At 39.3% G+C, this 21,752-nt stretch overlaps 1 protein-coding gene across 2 annotated transcripts; it reads left to right on the plus strand.

Annotated features, from left to right (window-relative positions):
• The first annotated feature begins 1,996 nt into the window (after positions 1–1,996).
• Positions 1,997–21,422, plus strand: Gprk1 (G protein-coupled receptor kinase 1). Of its 2 annotated transcripts, XM_083052254.1 has the most exons (15): positions 1,997–3,258; positions 16,157–16,233; positions 17,077–17,150; positions 17,267–17,368; positions 17,500–17,574; positions 17,665–17,726; positions 17,803–17,854; positions 17,947–18,138; positions 18,235–18,542; positions 18,622–18,796; positions 18,932–19,309; positions 19,393–19,447; positions 19,528–19,676; positions 19,832–19,924; positions 20,257–21,422. In XM_083052254.1, exons 1-15 carry the CDS (start codon positions 3,146–3,148, stop codon positions 20,413–20,415), a joined length of 2,064 nt encoding a protein of 687 aa, XP_082908380.1. In that variant the 5' UTR covers positions 1,997–3,145; the 3' UTR covers positions 20,416–21,422. The 2 variants fall into 2 exon arrangements, with proteins under 2 accessions (XP_082908380.1, XP_082908381.1); XM_083052255.1 differs by lacking the exons at positions 1,997–3,258; positions 17,077–17,150 and having other exon boundaries at positions 16,158–16,233.
• The last annotated feature ends 330 nt before the right edge of the window (positions 21,423–21,752 follow it).

Below are 21,752 nucleotides of genomic sequence, written 5' to 3' on the forward strand. Positions count from 1 at the left end.
TCGGCCTTCGTCGTATCGTTATCGCGGACAGTTACGAAGTACTCGATACTTAAATGAAGTGAAGGCCTGCTGTTTAGGAGCATGTGTAGCTTTGGCGATTAACATACCGATATAAAAGTATGATGTATATTAAATTGTTTGGGTGTGAGTTATTTGTCTGATTAAATTCACAATCATCCGGAAGTGCATGCAAATACTGGCTTTGCCAGTTGATTCTGGAATTAATTTTAACAAAATCAAAATTTAATGTATGCGCGAAGAGAAATCCTTTATATTTTGAAATAAATATAAAGGGGAAGTTCTTTTACAATAGAGTATTTAAATGGATCCAGACACCGCGTCGATTAATACGACTGTCGAAAGAGGTTTCCCACAGTGCAACGACTACAATTGAACAAGCATCGGAAGCCTATATCGATAGTGAACATCGAAACTAGTGTCCTTCGTTTTACGTAACTCTCTGGCATCGTTTACGCTTGTTAATCTCACAGTAGTATATATGTATATATCGACATAGCAAGACGGAACGTGTAATGTGCACTTTGCAAAATGAGATATCTTTCGAATATATAATAACAATATGATATAAAATTATAGATGTGCTTTCGGAAATTCCTTATGTTGTGTGTGTGTTTTAAAAAACCTTTTTCAACAGGAAAAAATCGCGGAATCCGCTCAATGTAACAATATATTGCGTAAAGAAAAAATTAAGCAAAGAAGTTTGAATATTTTAAAATTAAATATCTAAAAATTTAACATATTTAATTTTGCAGAATAAATCGCAGTCAATCTTCATTTATTTTTTTGCTGAAAAGTCGAGCAAATAAATTCTAAAAAAGTGAAAAGTAATTATACTTTAATGATTAATAAAAGCATAAAATATTATTTAGATGAAATGAAGGATATGTTACTGCCTCATGTTCTTACCTTTAAATAGATTTTACTGCTCTCGCTTTAAACTGATAGTGTTTTTGCTTCACTTTCATTTTTTATTATCACTCTTATGTTAATACTCTTATTACTAAACACAAGTGAAATCTTCGATTTGTGAGTTTAGAGTTTTATGTCCGTTGAGCTGCGGGTATGACGGTCTTACATAAAAAACTATTTGTCGCAATGTAACATTTTGTTGCGAAGTAAATGTAACAAAAATTTTACAATATTCCCATTCATGAGAATTCATATTTTTTGAGTAAGAAAGGAGCTCTAAATTACACATTCACTAAATTGCTATTGTAATATATTATATTACAACAACAATTTCTACTTATTGTATCTTAAAAAATTCGTTTTTTCTCTCTTTAATTTTATATTTAATTATTCTTTTAACTTTTCTCTCTTTGTTCAATTATTCGTCTTTATTAAATTCTTGTTTTTATCATTCTAACATGTTTTTTAAATGTCTAGAACTTTTGAATGTCTACATCAGCATATGTCTATAGCAGTGATTTTAAATTGTCATACGATTGCTCTTGTGATGTTATAGTCTGTAATACGATTGTAAAGTTTGAATGGCATGTGTTACAATGAGCGTAAACGATCCGATCAATTTTGCGCAAATCGATTCTATCGTTTCCGATGAATAATGCCGGTGTCATTGGCCCGTATATAAATGAAAGCTATTTCCTTATTACGGGTTAATGTATGGAAACGCATTAAATGGAATTTCAAGGGACGACAAATTGCATTTAAATAAAATTCTGCGTGTAAAATCATTTAAATAAAAATTCTCTACAACTAATTATATACATATAAATATATCGCTATCGTAGCCGACATGAGAAATATCGTTGAAAAATAAATTAATTACTGTATAATCAAGCGTGAGTCACATATGCAAACATATATAGATTTAAACTAAGGTAAATAGAAGTATTAAATACTTATCATCTTTTTTTCTTATTATAGGCAAGAAAAAAAAATTATGCATAGATTACGAAAGAACTGTGGCCATTTAAATTTAGCGAAGACGCAAACCCTTTACAGATTCTCACGCATGATAAAACAGATTCCGGGGAACCTTCACCGACCACTTGATTCGCGCGTGCGCCGCGAGAGGCGCTCGACCAATTGGGACGCGAGGGACGCGAGCAAACACGGAGTGACGGAGCGAGTGCGAGTCGTCGACTGTCGGGCGAGCAGTCGTGAGCTAGTGGTTGATTCGGTTGTTTTTTTTTGCCTGTCAGTGCGCCCTATTGCGTTCGTAACGCGTGAAATTTTTGCGCGTCTCGTCTCAGAGTGAACGCGCGCAGTCCGACGATACGTCGCTAACCTCGAATCGCTCTGCGTAGTTGACGCGCGACGTCAATCGCGTTACAACAACGGGCGTGACGAGAGAGAGTACGTCGCGTCGCGTCGCGTTAAAATGGGAGCTCGCGCGGCCGAAAAGAGGCCAGCTTCGTCGCGGCGCCTAGTCTCTTACGTGCGAGAGGCGATATTGTAAAACGGAGAAGAAGGGAAGAGTGTCGTCGTGCATCTCGGGAAGGATAACGGAAAAAGAGTAGACGAAAGGCAAAAGTGACGGAGGAAGCGCAAAAGAGAGAGAGAGAGAGAGAGTGAGTTGAGACGGGGCGGAAGAGAGGGAGGGAGAAAGAGAGAGAGAGAGAGAGAGAGAGAGAGAGAGAGAGAGAGAGAGAGAGCGAGAGCGAGAGAGAGAGAGAGAGAGAGAGAGAGAGAGGAAGAGAGCATCGTCCTCCGAAGCGTCGTGTTGTGTCCTTGCCACGACACTAACCTTAGTCGGTGTTGCTCACTCAACCGTGTCACCGTGATCATTCGTCGAACGACGTCCGTCCGTCAATCGAGGATCGGATCTGTCAATTAAGCAAACGAGTCTCTCTCTCTCTCTCGAACGCGGAATGCTATCCTCGCCGCCGTCGTCGTCGTCGCCGTCGCCGTCATCGTCGTCACCGTCGTCGTCGGTGTTACGCTAAAAATATGCGGCAGTGAGAAAACGCACACACACGGCTGAGCACCGCCCGTGGCAAAGCTGGGCTCTCGGCTGCGTGTGCTAGGTCCGGTGTTGACGGTGAAGAGGCGGGGGGAAGAGAAGAAGAGGAGGCGGCAGGCAGGACTCCGCTCCACGAACAAGGGGTGATATCATCGTGTTTCGCGCGACAATCCATCGACGAAAGGACCACCGAGGAAAATGGCGGACCTCGAGGCGGTGCTGGCCGATGTCAGCTACCTGATGGCCATGGAGAAGAGCAAGTGCACGCCGGCCGCCCGTGCCAGCAAGAAGATTATTCTGCCGGATCCTAGGTACGTGCAAACTCTGTCTCTCTCTCTCTCTCTCTCTCTCTCTCCTTACTACTCCGCGATTTCCGGCGGTAGTGCGTGCGGTTCGATACGAGAAGGAGGCGACCGCCCGTTCCGCCGGAGGATCTTTCTCTCTCTCTCTCCCCGTTTCCTGCCCCTCCCTTCCCTCTCTCTTCCGCCTATATACTTTCCCTGTGTTCTTTTTTTTCCTTTATCGCCTCTCTCGGGATCTGCTCCGATGCTTCTCCCTCGCGACGACGCTTTTAAATCGACGTCTCTCGTCGCCTCCTCCTTCGTATCGTTCCCTCTCGCGAGTTTGCCGGGGGAAAAAAAATATGTTTACAAACAACCGCGAGATGCCAACGCGCGGATTAGGGAGCGAATCGAGTTTTCTCTGATTTCTAATTCTTTCGATAGGCTTTGCGCGATCCTCGGGATATTGTATGGATTCTCCTCGCGCGACGTCGAGAAACAATCGGATGATTTTCACGCATTCGTTGGAGAAGCGATCTCGAGATAAATCTCAGAATTGAATTACGTTGTCCGTCTCGCGCGTGAGATGTTTTGACATTAGAACATCTCCCTTTGACCAACAATCTATCTCGGATCTCTCTCATCGTAAAGAGATATATTCTCAATCTCCATACACAAATATGTAACGCAAGCACGATATATACATATATGCTCGCGTGTTAAACTTTGGTTTATCTTGGGAAGATTAAATTCCCGGGATGGAATAAATTTCATTCGATCGATCAGAATCCCACTCTTTTTCTCTCTCTGTCTCTTTTGTTCCTCTCTCTTCGGAAAAGCGGAAGGTCGCTTGTTTCCCTGACCCTATATCGTCGATCGATACTTTGCATCGATTATAACTTGCTAATGTTTACACTGTTGGCGTTATTTTTGGTCCGCAAACCACGGATATTACCGAAGCTTTCGCCTCGTGAAAATAAGTCGGTAGCAGAGCAGGCTTCGTTTTTGCTGGCGACTCGCCAAGCGAACGTTTTCACGTGCACGACCGAAACACTGAATAAGGTAAAACTCTGCGTGTCCGAGCAGAGCGTAAAGGGTGGTGTCTGACCATATAACGAAGCTAGGAATTTCCACGAACAACGTATATGTATGGCTACTGGCGGTGTTTGACATTTTCTTTTATTTATTTTTTTTTTATATTATTTTTCATATTATTTTATATTATTTTATTTATATTATATTATTAGGCAGAAAATATGCAATATATCTTTCCCTACGCAAAGCGACAGATATTACAAAAAGCTCCGGAAATTTTATAAATTTATACAAAATTAAGGAAAGAATGTTGACAGAAGCATAGCACAGATTTAAAAATCCAATCAATTTAATTTTCTCTTCCTCTATACTCTATCGAAACGGTTCAATTTTTTTTTTTTTTTTTTTTTTACCTTTATAATCCTTTATAATCCTTGTAAAGAATGTACGTGTACAATAGAGTGCGTTAAGTAATATCCGATATTCGTTTTTTAGAACATATTTCGTGACTCATCGATTCGTTTTCATAATATTCTTCGCGAGAGTATGAGGCATTTAAAGCAATTAATTATGTAAACAAAGATATGGTCCTGTAACACATCACAGAGAAATTTAACATCTTAATGTAAGCAAACAACATTAAAGCGTTTGACGGACAAATCGAGCTGCTGGCGGGGTTTGGAAAGAAAAATTTTCGAAAACAAACCGCGCGTTAATGGTTTTATTTTTAACTTCTTTCAATTCCACGATATAATACCATTTATTCAGATTAAAAAGAAAATTAATAGTAATAGTCAAGTCGGAGAATTCCTTGTCGCGGAATATCTATTTGGCGCAACCCCCCGAACTTGGTGCGTGCCGAATATCGGATTACATCGCTTTATCCGTGTGCGTACGCGTGTCTAACGGTGGAACTTCAAAAGCCGATAATCTTGAAGCATTTCGAATGCGCGATACGTGTCTTCGCCCAATATAATAGCTTCAATTACACGGTACGTACGCAAACGGAAATTCACTCAGTTCTGCGAACAGCCTCATAGAAAGTGTATCGATTATTCTACATGGTATAAAATATATATATATATATATATATATATATATATATATCTTACACGAAAGTTCGCTAAACTGTGTTCGGCTAGGAGCAAAGTTCTCGAAGCGTGATCGATCCTGGGCAATTCCTTGAAAGCCATCGACACCGAGCGGTAGCGGTGTAATTAATCGCGTATAGACATTTGATTGCGCCGTCAAATATACGTTAGGTATATGTATATATAGATCTTTTCCCGCCCGCCGTAATCTGTCTAATACGTCTCTGCAATCGGAAGAATACAACACGGGAATACAATTTGTGCGTGAGCCTCGTATTACAGTCGGAACATAAATAATCTTGCCCTTAATGTCGGCGGAAAGGTCGGATTGAAATTGATCGTCAATACAAGCGAAATAACTTTTGTGCACGGCGGGATAACATGGAAAACACACGGCTGTCATACACAGTATGTGTGTATTATAGTTTAGTTCTTACGGACGATCGATACCATTTCTACGATTAAACAACACGGAATTTATTATCGTTTAGAATTGCATGCGTTCGCAGCAGCTTCCGCGATAAGTAAATCACGAAACGTCGCACACGTTTTTCGGGGCTTCGTAATATCATCGAATTTTCCGTGGAAAATATGCGTATCGATCGATCTGCGATAAAAAGAAAGTGCAATTTTTCTACTACTACGGTGTGTGTGTGTGTGTTACGAGCGTAAAAAAAATGTTTCCGATTTTCTTTAACCTTCGGTTATTATAGCGGGATCAGATCCGACCTCGATGGATACATTTTAGAAAATGTCAGAGTGCGCGAGTTGTTTTTAGCTCATTATTTTTGTAACGCTCTCTTTATAACATTACGAACGCGGCTAATTTATATTATTCCTCATCATCAGGGCGATCTTTACGAGACAAATTTAAATAAGAAACACTACTGAAATCCCCTTTTTTCTCTCTTTCTTTATCTCTTTGCGCCCAAATTCGCGTCGATGATCATCGACGCGGTACGATTTCGATACCGGAACTTGATCACAAATCGATATCGACGCTATTATAGAAAGAAAAAAACGCACGCGTGATGTACAATATAAACTGAGTTTGAGCGACCGAATGGGGACACACAGAGTGTGCCGACGGTCTTTTTTTCTCAAATAAGCTGTAACCAGGTCATATGCTTAGTTTACGTAGCGTAGTAATCGCTGAGAAGCTTAGTCGACTAATATTAGACTAAAATTAACCCCGACTAAAAGCGTTGACACTGGTCGAGTATACTCGACTTGTCACATCGACCCAGTCGACCGTTACGTTGACTGTAAATCCGGTATAAGTCAACGTTAACGCGCTGTCAACGGCGACGTCGCAGAGCGCAGCTCCTCTTCTCTCTCGTTCAGGTGTCAGCTAATTAAAAAAAATCGCTTACACACGACGACGACGACGACGACGACGACGGTCGTTGATTATTCATGATAGCATTAATGCGCGAGCATTAATAAGTGACACGTAGCGTACCTTATACCCTCGACAGCTTCACGCGGCCGCCAAGTTAAAAATGCGTGAACGCGCGCATCGGGATAACTATCCCTTTTTTCGCGCTCTTACGAACCTAGCTCGCAGCGAGGGATCGCGCCGTAAAATAAGATTCCGAAAGGGGAGAAAAAATCTAGAGCCTATATGTGCGAGACTGATCATTAACTTGATAAATTACAAGCTGCGCTAGCCTCCTCGTGTTGAACGAAAAGAGATAAAAATATCACGCGATATATAATAATTTACGCGATACTTGAGCGTCTATAACACTGAACGGACGGAAATATTTAACGAAAGAAATACACACTATTTCTCTCGAAAAAGTTTAATTTTTTTTCGAAAAAAGTGTCGCAAATAGCGTCACGCAAAAAAGAGAGAGAGAGAAAACTCGCCAGAGATTTGAAAATATCTTACCTTTCATTTTTTTTTTTTTTTTTATATCAGCGCTTAGCTTTTATGCTCCTGACATTTCGCGGACGTTGATGCTTTAACGACACAAAAGACAGCTCTTCGTGCGTGCTATACATCCTTGGACTATAAAGTATGATGCGATATCGCGATACGGCACGTAATGTGCCGGTCTAATATAGTAGAAGCTTGGAACAACTTAATTTTTGAGTTTGATTAACCGATGGCTCTCTTGCCATTCCCGCGAAACATGTAAAACGGACGTGCTATATAACGTTTCATCCCGATATCTTACCGCAATTTCCAGTATGCTGTAGGAGCAATCGCGATAAATTTCCTAGCATTGCGTATAGAAAAAATATACGCGGAGAGATACGCGGTTGCGAATGTAAACTATTTGTCTTCTCGGTATTTTTCTTTCCTGTTTTTCCTCATCTGTAACGAATATTTCGATCGGACGATCGCGAACGCGTTCTTTATTCACGGCGCGCAATGATAAATTTGATCGCGAAACGATCGAAAAGACGGTAGAGAATTATCGTATTGTGGAAGAGGAAGGTGCGGTATACGGAACCGAGTGTGTACCTTGTTTCGGTCCACAAATAATCGAATCATCGCTACTGTTGACCCTCGGTAAAGTTTGCTCCATCTTTCTCTCTCGCGAATATATGCGCCGTTCTCTCGTCGAGTTTCTTCTTCTTCTTAACATTGTCGACGTGCCGGCGCCTCTCGAGATGCCTCCCTCTCTTCAGTCTTCTTATTCGCAAAACGACTTCCTATAAATCCTCGGATTATTACGACGGAGCGAGCCGTAAGCGTATTAGTTCACGAGATTAATAATGTAGCTCTATATCGACCGCATTAATCCGCCACTCGCCAGATATTTACACAATGGTACAGATATATATATATATAATATTTTTTTGTGTTTTTTTTCTCATTTAATTATATATATCTTCGGATAGATTTTTTCTATCGCATTGTAACTTCTCTTTCACGAGAGATTCAAACGCGAGACGCGGTATTGGCATTATCCGTCAGTGTCTTCGGACATCGGTTAATCGTTGATTGGTTCAGTAGTGGAATCGATAAAATACTGGGCCACTCGTTCTACTCTCGATATTCAGAACGAGCAAACTGCTACTATCCCTTTTTCGCGCCGAAGGAAATAACTCTGTGCAAATATAGGAGGAAAAGGCAGCTGTATTAGCCCTCTAGGAAGGACATGTATATATATATCTATCGAGGAAGCTGCTGCGCTCCCGGATGTAATTAAAGGTAGTAATCAGCGAGCCGGACAAATATATACACACGTATCTCTCGTTGCTCTTGTGTCGTTGTAAAAACGTCCTGTTTGTTGTAAAAACGAATTTAGGGGAATAAATAAACGAAATAAAGCTGAAGAGAGAGAGAAAGAGGGAGACAGAGTCACGCGCGTTATATCGCAAAAACTTTCGTGACGAGCTCTCGCTAATTAAATAATTATGTCTGAGTGACATTTGATGCCCGGAGGAGTCATTTTCACCTTTACGACTCTAATGATATTTTCAAACTCTTTACCTTGTGTTTTTTTTTTTTCCTTTTTATTTTTCATCGCAAAAATAAAAGACATTACTTGTGCGCTATAAGGACGTAACTTTGAAAGAGCACTTTGAAATGTAGTTAACATGAAAGAGAGTTGATATGATAAACATTTTTATTTGCATCGTTACAGTAAAAAAAAAAAAAAAAAAAGAGAAGGAAAAAAAACGAAACGGTGAAATGGTATTAGAGAAAATATACTACGTGAGAGTAATGAAATAAATAAAAGTGCGAGAATATTCGAAACGCGCGGGAAGATTTGCGCTCTCGTGGAGAGAAAAAAGGGCATTCTTAACGTATACAATATTGAGATACGTATTCTCATCGCTCTTGCGATATACGTTTCGCGGACATAACTGTCGTAAATAGTAGGATACCGCCGGCTACATACATTAATTACCGTCTTTTATCGACGCTGCAACATGCGCGTTCAGACGCGTTGAATGATAGCCGCGAAACTACCCCTATTCACGTAGGAGAAAGAGGAAAAAAAATGAAGAGATCGCAATCAAGCGAAGAGAAAAGGAGGGGTAATGGAGGCCAGGGAGATTGAAGCCCCAGAAATCCTCTCTCTTCCCCCTTTCCTTCCCCGACCCCATAAGAGCCGGATCCGCTCTTTGCCGACGCGGGCCTAAAAAGGGATGATACACGAACGCCCTTCGTTAATCCGCGCAGCCGCTTTTACCGAGACAAAGTGTAATTTTCTCGTCGTCAAATTGCTCGCGGAATACGATAGTGATGAAAATGGATATAGCGGCTCTCTGGATGCAAAATTTCGCTCCCATATCGCTGCGTCATCGCTTGTTTACATGCTTTAACTGCGTTCGGTGGTTTTGGTCCCTGATGCGGGAGGCATAACTTTAGGGAATGATTGATACTCGACCGCGTTGCGCTTCTGCGGCTGGATCGCATTATGCAATATACGAGCAGGATAAATGACATTTTGTCGATTCTTTTTAAATCGATACCGAAGAACATCTCTCTTGTCTTTTATTATTCTCCGAGTCATTTTTTTCTCGATATGATAAATGAGAAACGTCACTTTATTATACTATACAGTATACGTATACGTATTGAGATACGTTTGTTCGCATAAAAAAAGTCAAATGTCAATTCTTAATTCCAACCCGTGAATCGTAGTACCGTGAATTAATCGGCTTGATGGATTAGTTATTTTCCTCGAGTGTTGCTTCTTCGAAACGCTGCTGATAATCGGTGAAATTTTAGCGACAGGAATAAGAGAGAACTGTGTTTTAATCAACATACATCCACATATACATATACAGGCGCGTGCGCAACCAAGTATGACGCGAGCGAACGCATTTGCATTTTGTATGTGTATTTTATAGAAATAAGTAAACGGGGATGTTGAAGCAGCTTGGTTTTACTGCGCGGCCAGCTAATGCAACTGCGAACGACGCGAGTAATCTTCGTTTCAATAAACTTCTTCCGCCTCTACAGGAGAGAAACGAGGAGCGTTTATTGCGACTCGCGTGCGGCAGGTTTTTGCTTGAATTTCGGGGGCGCGAACAGAAATACGCCGAGCGAACGCGCGGGATTTATACGATCTTGGGCGTCGGCGTTTTCCACGTTAAACTCGCCGACTGCGTGTAGCCGCTTAAAATCCAATTTGCGTATACGACTAATCGAGCGACACGTGTAATGTTTCGCTTTTGAAATCTTGACGCGTTTTTACGATGACCCGCTAATATCAAATTGACAGTAACGATCGAGATAATGAAGTCTGTATTTTTTTTCCATTTTTTTTCGCGGAAATGAGAAATCAGCTGATTTTCTTAAGACGCGCGAGATGCAATCTTACGATTATCGAAACGCTGGCTGCGTCTCAAGATATACGTATACATATATGCGAAATATAACTATATATAATAAATGCTGACGCGCTCTGACGCATCTAGCTACGATACGTACTTGAGTTGAAATTCAAATGACGACTATAAATACGACTATAGATGTAAATAAGATTCATTGAATTATGATCGTTCTTTAAGATAAAAAACTTTGGACTCTTCGGAAATGATATTTAATTACAGGAGTGTCCATCGGACTGCCGTGTTTTTATTTTCTTTTTTTCATCTCTCTTATTTTTTTGGTGCTCGATCGATTCGAATCAATTACCTAAATAAACGGTCGGATTTACATATAACTGCCGCTTTTTCCATAATTGCATAATATGCTGCTCGATTTTAGATTCGCTGTATCGATCAGCATCATCATCGAATGAATAAAAATCTGCCATTACTTGTATAAAACACTGTCGCACGCGATAGCTGGCTATGTTTCAGCCAATCGTTCGGAAACACGGATTTATTTTGATAGAATGCAAAGCTCATTCACCCTTTTCCTCCCTTTCTTCCACTCTCTGTTCGGCACTTCTGTTCCATCATCAAGAATTAATTCATTTTCGATTATACAGGGTGTTACAAAAGCATCGGATTTGCTTAGCACCATGCGATATAGAGAATGAAAATCTAAGAAGATTTTTCCTCAACGAAAATGTCAAGGGAGGTCATCATTTTTTGCAAGTTCCCAATTTTTGCCATCATATATCTTAGTAACTAAGCCTTAAATTAAAATTCTATTAAATTAAACTCGACCTGAAATTAACCGAAGAATGCAGCTTTGTTAATATTTTAATTCCATAAGGTTTATTTTGCGAAAAGCCCTTCATTTTCAATCACTTATAACTCGAAAATTGCCTCGACATTTTCATTGAGGAAAAATCTTTTTAGATTTTCATTCTCTCTCGCATGGTGCTAAGCAAATCCGATGCTTTTGTAACACCCTGTATAACAAAAATCCGAAACAGACTTTACAGGCCACGCCTTTATCTTGAAACTCTATTTTGCTTAATTTCCTCGGTGCCTCTTACATTTCGTCAGGATATTTTATCTAAAATGCCAAGGATACGGTTGTTTACTCGCATACTTCCTTCTCCTTTTTTCTCTTCGTAGTTTTAATTGGACACGCAGAAAATGTATTTCGTTGACATTCAAAGAGATATATATTTCTCTATCTTTATTTCTTCGTGCACGAAATATTGGTGATATATAGAAGATACCGAACGACCCCTACCTAAATACGCATGTATTCAGGAAGGGTGGAACACGCAAATGCCAAAGTCGATGACCCAGGGACTCTTGTCGCTTCTTCATTCGTTCCCCCTCAACGTTTTTCTCTTGTCGGATTTGTGTCGTCGTACTCCGGACGATATAAACCATATATAGAGATTGCGGAACTGGGAGAGCGGGGCGATATTAAGTTCCGCCAGATTTATGGCAGCGTCTCACGAAGAGGGAAGCTATATCGTTTTGCGAACGGAAGTTCGTTGACCACGAGTTCGATTTCTGCCACGAACGGGAAAGATCGAAAAAGATTGAAACTTGGAACGCTCACGTGACCCGGATCTTTTGTATGCCGTCACAATAGCGTCGAATATATTATATAAATGCCTATCTCTCCTCTAAATATTCAAAAAATTTCTCGAGTAGCTGCTATCTTTAGCCATTTCCGTAACGACATGCGAATAAATTATGACATTAATTTAGCAATGAATAATCGCGCGACTATTAAAGAAACTAACAAGGATATAATATAAATGATAAAATGCTTTTACGTCAGCGTGAAATAAAAGTCCATGACGTAGCGCGAAAAGCGTGTTCGAGGGAATAAATTTTAATATTTGTTTTATAAGTAGTCGTTTTGCATAGTAAGTCTCTTCGAGACTTTCGAAAAACCGCGCTCGGTGCTCTAGTGTTGCACGATTGCGTGAAATTAAAAGTATGCCAACCGCTCATGTTCCGAGCCGATCATCCGACCAGCAACAAGGATTATTGTATATAATTTAGCGAGAAATCAGAAGCCCTTAGTATCTCTATGGTGATCAGTCCCTGAAGCGCTATTGCATAAATAAGAGATACACGGTAGATGGAACACGGCCAACTTAATTATTCGTTCGCCAAGTATAGAAATAAGGCGTTCCCAGGATCCAGCCGAATGGACTTTACAGACAATCGACTGAGTGACGATGATAAATACGGGATTAATTTTAGTGAAGGCAAGATTAAATACGAGATTATTGGATTAATTTAATAATCGCGCGATTATTAAAGAACTAATAAGGATATAATATAAATGATAAAATGCTTTCATGTCATTTATATTTTATGACGTAGCGCGAAACGCGATGTAAAATTGAACTGATGTAAGATTAAAAAAGTTTGCGATTTGAGTTGAAGATTTTTTTTAGAAGGAAATTTTCATATTGGATATTTTTAGTGATAACCCTTCAATGATTTACCATCCTATTACTTGCTTAACTTTTTCCACGATAAGCTAAGAGCTTTGGAAATTAAAAGATTAATGGAAATAAAAAATTAATATAGTGTTCTTGCAGTGATTCTGCGCGCGATAAAAGAAAATATTCGATATATCATATGTTACCGCAAATAGAAGTAACATATTTTATTTTTGGAGATTTTAATCTATATAATTATTTATTAAATTATTTTTTCTCTGACTATATATTTCTTGTCACAATAAGCTGAAAGTATTATATAAAAATAGCACACAAAGAGCTGTCGCAGAGAAACTCCTTGAGGAATGCGCTTTTAAAAGCAGCTTTTTAACATTATCTCTCCAAGAGTCATTGACGATTACGTTCTTGTTATCATAAGAATATTGCTTTCCAACGAGCGCCTTTTTAAACTGCCTAGTCACTTTGGTCGATCGACTAAAATAGCAATTACCATTTGCAGTTACGAGCCGCCTCGCAATGCATCTATTGCGAAGCAATTGACCGCGATGCTGCGATGATTCCCCGCAGTTTACGATCTTCAATTTGACTTGATACCACTGACTGTAATTCTGGCATTACCTTTTTCACCGACCGATTTGCATAAACGCTCGTGCACGTGGCTTACGTTGCAGTTTTACGGTTGGAATAAATTTATGGCTGGAATATAAAAATTAATATCCCAAAGTGCTCGTATCGGTTTCGCGAGCGACAAAAAATATCGCTCCTAAAATATCACGCTTAATGTGTACACACATATATTTATTTCTTTGGACTGATCTGTGTGGAAGATGCTCAGACTGTAAAAAGAGAGATTTTATCTCGTCGTTTACAATTGAAAGGTCATCGTAAATCTTACGTGTTGCAGCAGCGCAAACGCGATCCCTCAACTGTATAATATTTATAATGGTTAATTAGTCGTTTGAATATTTTATCGCGTATCACAGAGCAACGATACATATATATGTATGTATATACAGGGTGTCCGGTGGTTCGCGTTTCACCCGTCGTGGGCAGATTCCTGGGATCATTTGGAGACGATTTTTCCTCAGCGAAAATGTCGAGGCACCAATAATTTTCGAGTTATAAGCGATTGAAAATAAAGGGTTTTTCACAAACTAAGCCTTGTGGAAATAAAATATTAACAAAATCATATTCTTCAGTTAATTTCAGATAGCGTTTACTTTAATAGAATTTTAATTTAAGGCTTAGTTACAAAGATACATGATGACAAAAATTGGGAACATGCAAAAAATGATGACCTCCCTCGACATTTTCGCTGAGGAAAAATCGTCTCCAAATGATCCCAGGAATCTGCCCACGACAGGTGAAACGCGAACCACCGGACACCCTGTATATCCGAGAAAATAAGATATAGTCAAAGCGATTTAATTAACGTCCTTATGTAATATCGGGATGAACTCCTACGCCCACGTATACTTTCCCGCGTGTACGGCACGGATCATTTGGATAATTGGAGGAGAAAGAAGTGCACATTGTATTTTCTCAAATAATTGACTGTTATCTCGTAACATTATTATATAAGCGCGAGGCAGCGCTTTGTTATTATTCGAGCGCACAATTCGTGTTCATGCAGGTTCCATAAATCGCTGTATATATCGATGCAGATACAAGCTATATAACTCCATCGTTTTACATATTGATCAATTTCGCCGTGATATAGGTGCGGCGAGATGCGACGTATGGAGATTTCAGATTCACCGAGCACGCTAATATATCCTCCACGAAATGCCGAGCACATCTTCGATAAGTTTATCGTCGACGGCAGCGTTTGATAGAATAACTGATCAGATGAGTTGCCATTTCCCCGATGTCGGCCCGGAATTTCCGGAATTCGGGACGAATCTTTCGGGAAATATCCGTTTTGAGTGTGAAAAATATCTCTTTACGTCGAACGCGTTACTTGTATAAAGAAAAAAAAAAAAAAAAAAACGCGTTCAATGACGAAAAGAAACCTTTGATGTAAGCGTGATCGATCGGCAACACGCCTCTGTGTAAAGGAAGATGTACATACACAAGCAAACGGACAACGAATGAATACGGCAAACCCGTAAAACTAAATTCATTTGAAACTTTCTTTAACGTACCCCTTTAGGAACAAATTGAACGTTAACGAACATTCAGTTTGCATTTCATTACAGCGTAAACATCTTCGAAACTTTAACGAAAATTTGCATTCGCTGTTTGTTGTTCAGTGTATACACTTATATCTTTAATTAAGGGAGAGATCCTTTTTTATATACATCAAAGTTCAACATCAATTATGAACAGATGTAATATTTTGAAAAAAAAAAAGTAAACTAAAGTTTGCTCCTTTCTTTCCCTTTTTTTTTCTAAAACACAATCTCCGACCGAAGCTCGGTTGAGCTTCGGTAACCTTATAACCAATTGATGAAGAAATTATGTTTTTTCTTTCACGCTTCACTTTTATTATTCTTCGTCCGAAAGAGTACTTATCCTATTTGCAAATATTTTTCTTATCGCTTAGACATGTACGAACGATTCTCTTAAGTGTCTTTAAATGTTTTACATTTTTTATTACATCGCTCTTTCATATTTTACAGGTCACACACACATTTCTGAAATATCTGTATTATATTATTGAAATTCTTTATCATTAATATAAAATATCTCATGCATTAATGCACGCGCACTGTTAAATGCGAAATATTTAATAAAAAATATTAAATACTTTATATTAAATATTTTAAAGTTTAAGTACTTTTATAATGTATATTATTTTATTTTTATTTTATAATTCTTCTCTTTTTACTTTATTACATTTTTCCTTTTTTACGCTTAAGCTTAGCTTTTATCTCATTTCGATATATTTAATTTAGTTATTATATTCTTCGTAATTATTTTTCGTGATTTTTGCCTATATTTTTTCATTACCGTACTTTTATTATTAGTTGCTGAGAAAAAGGGAAGAAGGATATTATTCTAGAAAATATTAAGGCCACTTATTAATTACGAAATCAATCTTTTCTGTTTCAGCGTTAGGAGCGTTATGCACAGATATCTGGAGAAGAATAACGAAGTAAACTTCGACAAAATATTTAATCAAATGTTAGGTGAGTAAGCTTGTTACGTCGATATTCCATTCTTTATTCGACATTCGCGACTTTCGCTTCTTGATCAAAGGCAAAGGGATGCTCAGATTTAGATCATAAATTTGCCGAGTTAATAGTTTGTCGAGTTAATAGTTTGTAACGAGGAGAAACTTGTTCCTAAGAAGTAATAAGCATTTCTGTCCGTGTTCGACGATACAGCTTCGAAGCTTGTATATAATACTACTTTAGATATTGGCATATTCTCTTCGATTGACACAACTATGCGAGAAGCGAGCATGTACTATTGACAGATAATTATAGTCATAATTACATTATATTGTACAGAACAATTCTCGCGCGGCTAATGTGTTTCGTATTACCGTGAATTTCAAAGATTTTCAGCGCAAGTATAAATATTTGTCCGCGTAAAAAATGTAACAAAGATATCTCTCGATAATTGACAGTCTCGTTTTGATCGAGTGTTTACTATTTGCGAAGCATTATTTTGATATATCTTCGTTCGAGTATCGAATGAACCGCAAATCGCAAAATAGAATCCTGAATGATTTAATATAGTGTATTCGATTTTTTTCCCCGTCGCGCGCACAGAATGAAATATATATGAATAATTGATCTGAGATGACCTGGAAAAATTTGTTCTCTTTACGGCAGAACCGCGTCGATTTACAGCGAATTTTTATTTGCTCCTCTATCGTGAATTATTATTTTAACTTTTCCTTTTTTTTTTTTTTTTTTTTTTTTTTTTTTTTTTTTTTTTTTTTTTTTTTAATAACGTCAATGTAGTGAGTTGTGACAATATTGTAATATTCGCCGATGTCAAGCAAACTCCACATGTACTTCCAGGTTACCTTTTATTCAAAGACTTCTGCGAGACTGTAGCGGAGGAACCGATTCCGCAACTTAGGTTTTACGAAGAGGTTCGTGTCTTTAGCCCGCACACTATTTAATTAAGTCTCAGTAGCGTCGCATATACATACATCGTACATCGCTCTGAGACGGCTGCGTAAAGGAATTGCTTATTTATGCATTGTAGATCAAAGCGTACGAGAAGCTCGAATGTCCGGAAGACAGGAGAAAACTTGCCAGAGAGATCTATGACAATTACATTATGAAAGAGTTGTTGGCGCATTCTCACGTGAGTATATAACGCGCGAATGTGCTCGAGTTGGAAACATTCTGTGTGTTTCCTCTCTGGAGGCATCGCCGGAGAAAAATTTTCTCTGCGATTTTGATATATAACGGGACGCGTCTATATATTTCTTGTAGGAATATTCGCAAGAGGCGGTAACTCACGTACACAAGTATCTCATGAAGAACGAAGTCCCAGTTAACTTGTTCGAGGTAGGTCATTGTCTCGCAGCCTTATCTACGCGATTGCGCATACGTATCGATATTTACATGACTCTCACGAAATCCCTTCTATATTTGTAGCCGTACATCGAGGAGATTTTTAACCATCTGCGAGGGGAACCGTTTCAGAAATTTCTAGAAAGGTACAACGATACTTTGACGATATATATGAATCGTGCAATTTGTTAATGAATAAATTGTATATATGTTTTTTTATAGCGATAAATACACTCGTTTCTGCCAGTGGAAAAACTTAGAATTGAATATCCAGGTATATTTCTCGAATTATTATTATTTTTTTTTTTTTTTCGAAGATACAATTTTTCACATTGAATTATAATATATTTGTGATGGAAATTATAGCTGACGATGAACGACTTCAGCGTGCATCGAATAATAGGCAGGGGCGGCTTCGGCGAGGTATACGGTTGCCGGAAAGCGGATACCGGCAAGATGTACGCCATGAAATGCCTGGATAAAAAGCGCATTAAGATGAAACAGGGTGAAACGTTAGCTCTTAACGAGAGGATAATGCTCTCGCTAGTCAGCACCGGAGTGAGTGTTTTATTTTTTTTTCTCTTGTCAGAATGAAAATACCTTTACGATGAATCATAAGCGTTAACAGCGAGACGTGAAATATTGTCGTTGCAGGTAGACTGCCCATTCATAGTGTGCATGACGTACGCCTTTCACACGGCTGACAAGCTATGCTTCATTTTGGATCTGATGAACGGTGGCGATTTGCATTACCACTTAAGTCAACACGGTGTCTTCAACGAGCCGGAAATGAAGTTCTACGCCGCGGAGGTGATTCTCGGCTTAGAACACATGCACCGCAGATACATTGTCTACCGTGATCTGAAACCAGCGAATATACTGCTGGACGAGCACGGTCATGTCAGGATATCGGATCTGGGACTGGCATGCGATTTCTCGAAGAAGAAACCGCACGCGAGCGTGTACGTATAATACTGCGCTGAAGCACGATTGAACTTTTCGACACATTACTCTAGATCTCTCTCTCCTGTCTTGTAACAGTGGCACGCACGGATATATGGCGCCGGAGGTTCTTTCGAAGGGCACCGCGTACGATTCGAGTGCGGATTGGTTCTCTTTCGGTTGTATGCTGTACAAGCTCTTGAAGGGCCATAGTCCGTTCAGGCAACACAAAACTAAGGACAAACACGAGATAGACCGTATGACAATGACCATGGTGAGTTGCGCTGAAAAAATTACACGATTTTTCGGTTCGTTTACAATCAGCGAAGATGTGGAGCGATTCCGATAAAGTCTCTCTCGAAAAACACACGTACCCGAAGATTTGTACATTTTTTTTAATCGTTTACAGAACGTTGAATTACCAGAGACGTTTTCGCGAGAGTTACGATCGCTGTTGGAAGGTTTGCTACAACGAGATATCAACAACAGACTCGGCTGTCGCGGCAACGGCACGGAAGAGTTAAAGGCGCACCCGTTTTTCAGTGGTATCGATTGGCAGCAGGTGTACCTGCAAAAGTATACGCCGCCCTTAATACCACCGCGCGGCGAAGTCAACGCCGCAGATGCCTTTGACATCGGTTCCTTCGACGAGGAAGACACGAAGGGAATCAAACTGACGGAAGCGGATCAAGATCTGTACAAAAACTTTCCTCTAGTCATCTCCGAAAGATGGCAGGCTGAAGTAGCCGAGACTGTGTTCGAGACAATCAATAACGAAGCGGATAAGGTAAACGGCACTCATCTTAATTGTTCGTAACATCTTTTCATCATTATTGTTTGGTAACTTATTGCGTTTTATTCTCCTCGTAGTTGGAAAATAAGAAGAAGGCGAAGCAAAAGCAACGGTTTGACACGGACGAGAAAGGTAACCACGTTGTGTATCGGTATTTTAAGATTTAGATGAAACTGCAACTAATACATTGTCGTATTTATTCATATTTACAGGTTCGGACTGTATATTACACGGTTATATAAAAAAATTAGGAGGTCCATTCGCGAGCGCATGGCAAACGCGTTACGCGAAACTTTATCCAAATCGATTAGAGTTACATCCGGAATCTGCGACTAAACCCGAGCTCGTGTTTCTCGATCAGGTAAGTGTGTTGCTTACAAAGGATAGAAATATAAGAAAGAGATAAAAGCAGGGATAAAAGCAGTTACTTAATAATTAGTTTTGTACATACATTTCACATTTTGTTTTATTCGCGAGAAAGAATGGTTTATATTGTACAATATGCAATGTCTTCAGGTCGAAGAAGTCGGAGCAGATTTGCAGCTTGTAAAGGGGGAACAGTGCATCGTAATGCGTACAAGAGATGCAAAAATCGTACTTACAAATGCCGTAAGTAGATTTATTTTCAATATTTCTATTTGATGACAAAATACAAATTAGATCTCATACAAAAGATAATTAATTTATATAATTGTTTAAACACAATTTAAAATGAAAATGTTTTAATTTAAAATTTGAATATATTGTGTACGAATAGTTTTTCAAAGAAAGCAGAAGGCACTAATGACGCCGAATGTATTGTTTTAAAAAATCGAAAAATTTAAGTAGAGAATTTGTACTGTTTGATACATCCAACTGTCCAACAATTTGAACACTAACAATAAGTTCCGAGTGTCATTAAAAAAAAAAAAAAAGAAAAAACAATAATTAACTCGCCGTAGGATGAGATAAGCTTGAAGGAATGGGCGCTCTCGTTAAGATCGGCTCACAAATGCTCAATGGAGATGCTCGGCAATATGGCGAGGAAAGCAGGTAAGATTTACGGGACTGAGCGGGACGCCGTGATCCCAGCGACGCAGCGATCCACAAACGGCAACTAGCCCATCGTCGCCGTCACGTGCAACGTCGCACCAACATACTCCAGTCCCACTGCCCTGCAGCAGCGACAGCAGCAACTTTTTTTATACTGAACGAATGATAAGGGGAGAGTGACGATGAACGAAGAAAGAGATTTAAGGTAGAGCGAGGAGCTCGTTTCTCCGTGGAATGGTGTCGGCGGCAAAATGCACTCGTATAGTGCTTCGTCCACCGAAAGCTCGCTCTCAATTTTTCGCTGCGGCATTAATAATAATAAAAAAAAAAAACGGATAAAAGTCCCCTCTCTTGGCACATCTCGATCACAAACGGAACGTCCCAAAAAAATCCCGTTATACGGCGGATAGCGCTGCGCTGTGTATCATAGAGACTCTAGCCAAGTAGTATCGTATCGTGCGTACGTTCTCCCAGGGCCACGAGGATAATGCGCGCGTGCCCAGACACAACATGTACACACACGAACGCATTTACACATGTACACACACGAACGCGCATCTACACACACAACACAAACATATACATATACTTGATCGCGGCTCCTGGTCACTGGCGCGGACACGTAGGCATCTCGTTATATTTGTACATTAGTTGTATGTGCAATATGTGACGTAGCGACCGACCGAGCGATGAACAAAAATTAACAAATAACACACGGAAAACACGAAAACACACATCCGGTAGTGTATTATATCCTAGTACTCTATACGCGGATCCCGTGCTCTTATTATCTTTTTTTTTCACGTTTCGTCGTACCGCTCGTTTACTTAATTTATTTAATAATACTGTGAGAGAAAGAGAGAGAGAGCGATACCGATTTTATATATTATCCTTACGATGAAACAAAAGTGACCCATTATTTATTATGTTGTTACGTGCGAGAGAATGAGAGAGAGAGAGAAAACTCGTTTGTATATTAGCCAAAAGAATCGAATACCGAATATACAAGCAACATGTGTACGCTCGAGTGGATATACGCGAGTCCGCTCTGGCAATAAAATGTGCGATGAACGTAGATGAGAAGAGAGCTTTCTTTCGTCCTACATCTTGTGTCAGTAGATCAACGCTAAAAAGACGCGAGTAAGTATTTGTGATGTCCATTACATTATGTTTAAACGGATCGTAATCTTTACGTAATCTTACGCGTTATCATGATTGAATGGTGTACGAAATTAAATGTTCGATCTAACAGAGTTATACGAGAAAGAATTACATATCAATGTCACACGAATGAATTGATTCATGGTCCATTTTTTATATAACGTAACGATCGAAATTTAGTACATTTATGGAAGACCAATTTCTCATTTCGCGTGTTTAGTTATAACGAAATAATTCGTATATC

The sequence above is a fragment of the Prenolepis imparis genome, unplaced genomic scaffold (assembly GCF_030444845.1).
Source record: "Prenolepis imparis isolate NDT839.2.m4 unplaced genomic scaffold, iyPreImpa1.0 SCAF_12, whole genome shotgun sequence".
Lineage (NCBI taxonomy): Eukaryota > Metazoa > Arthropoda > Insecta > Hymenoptera > Formicidae > Prenolepis > Prenolepis imparis.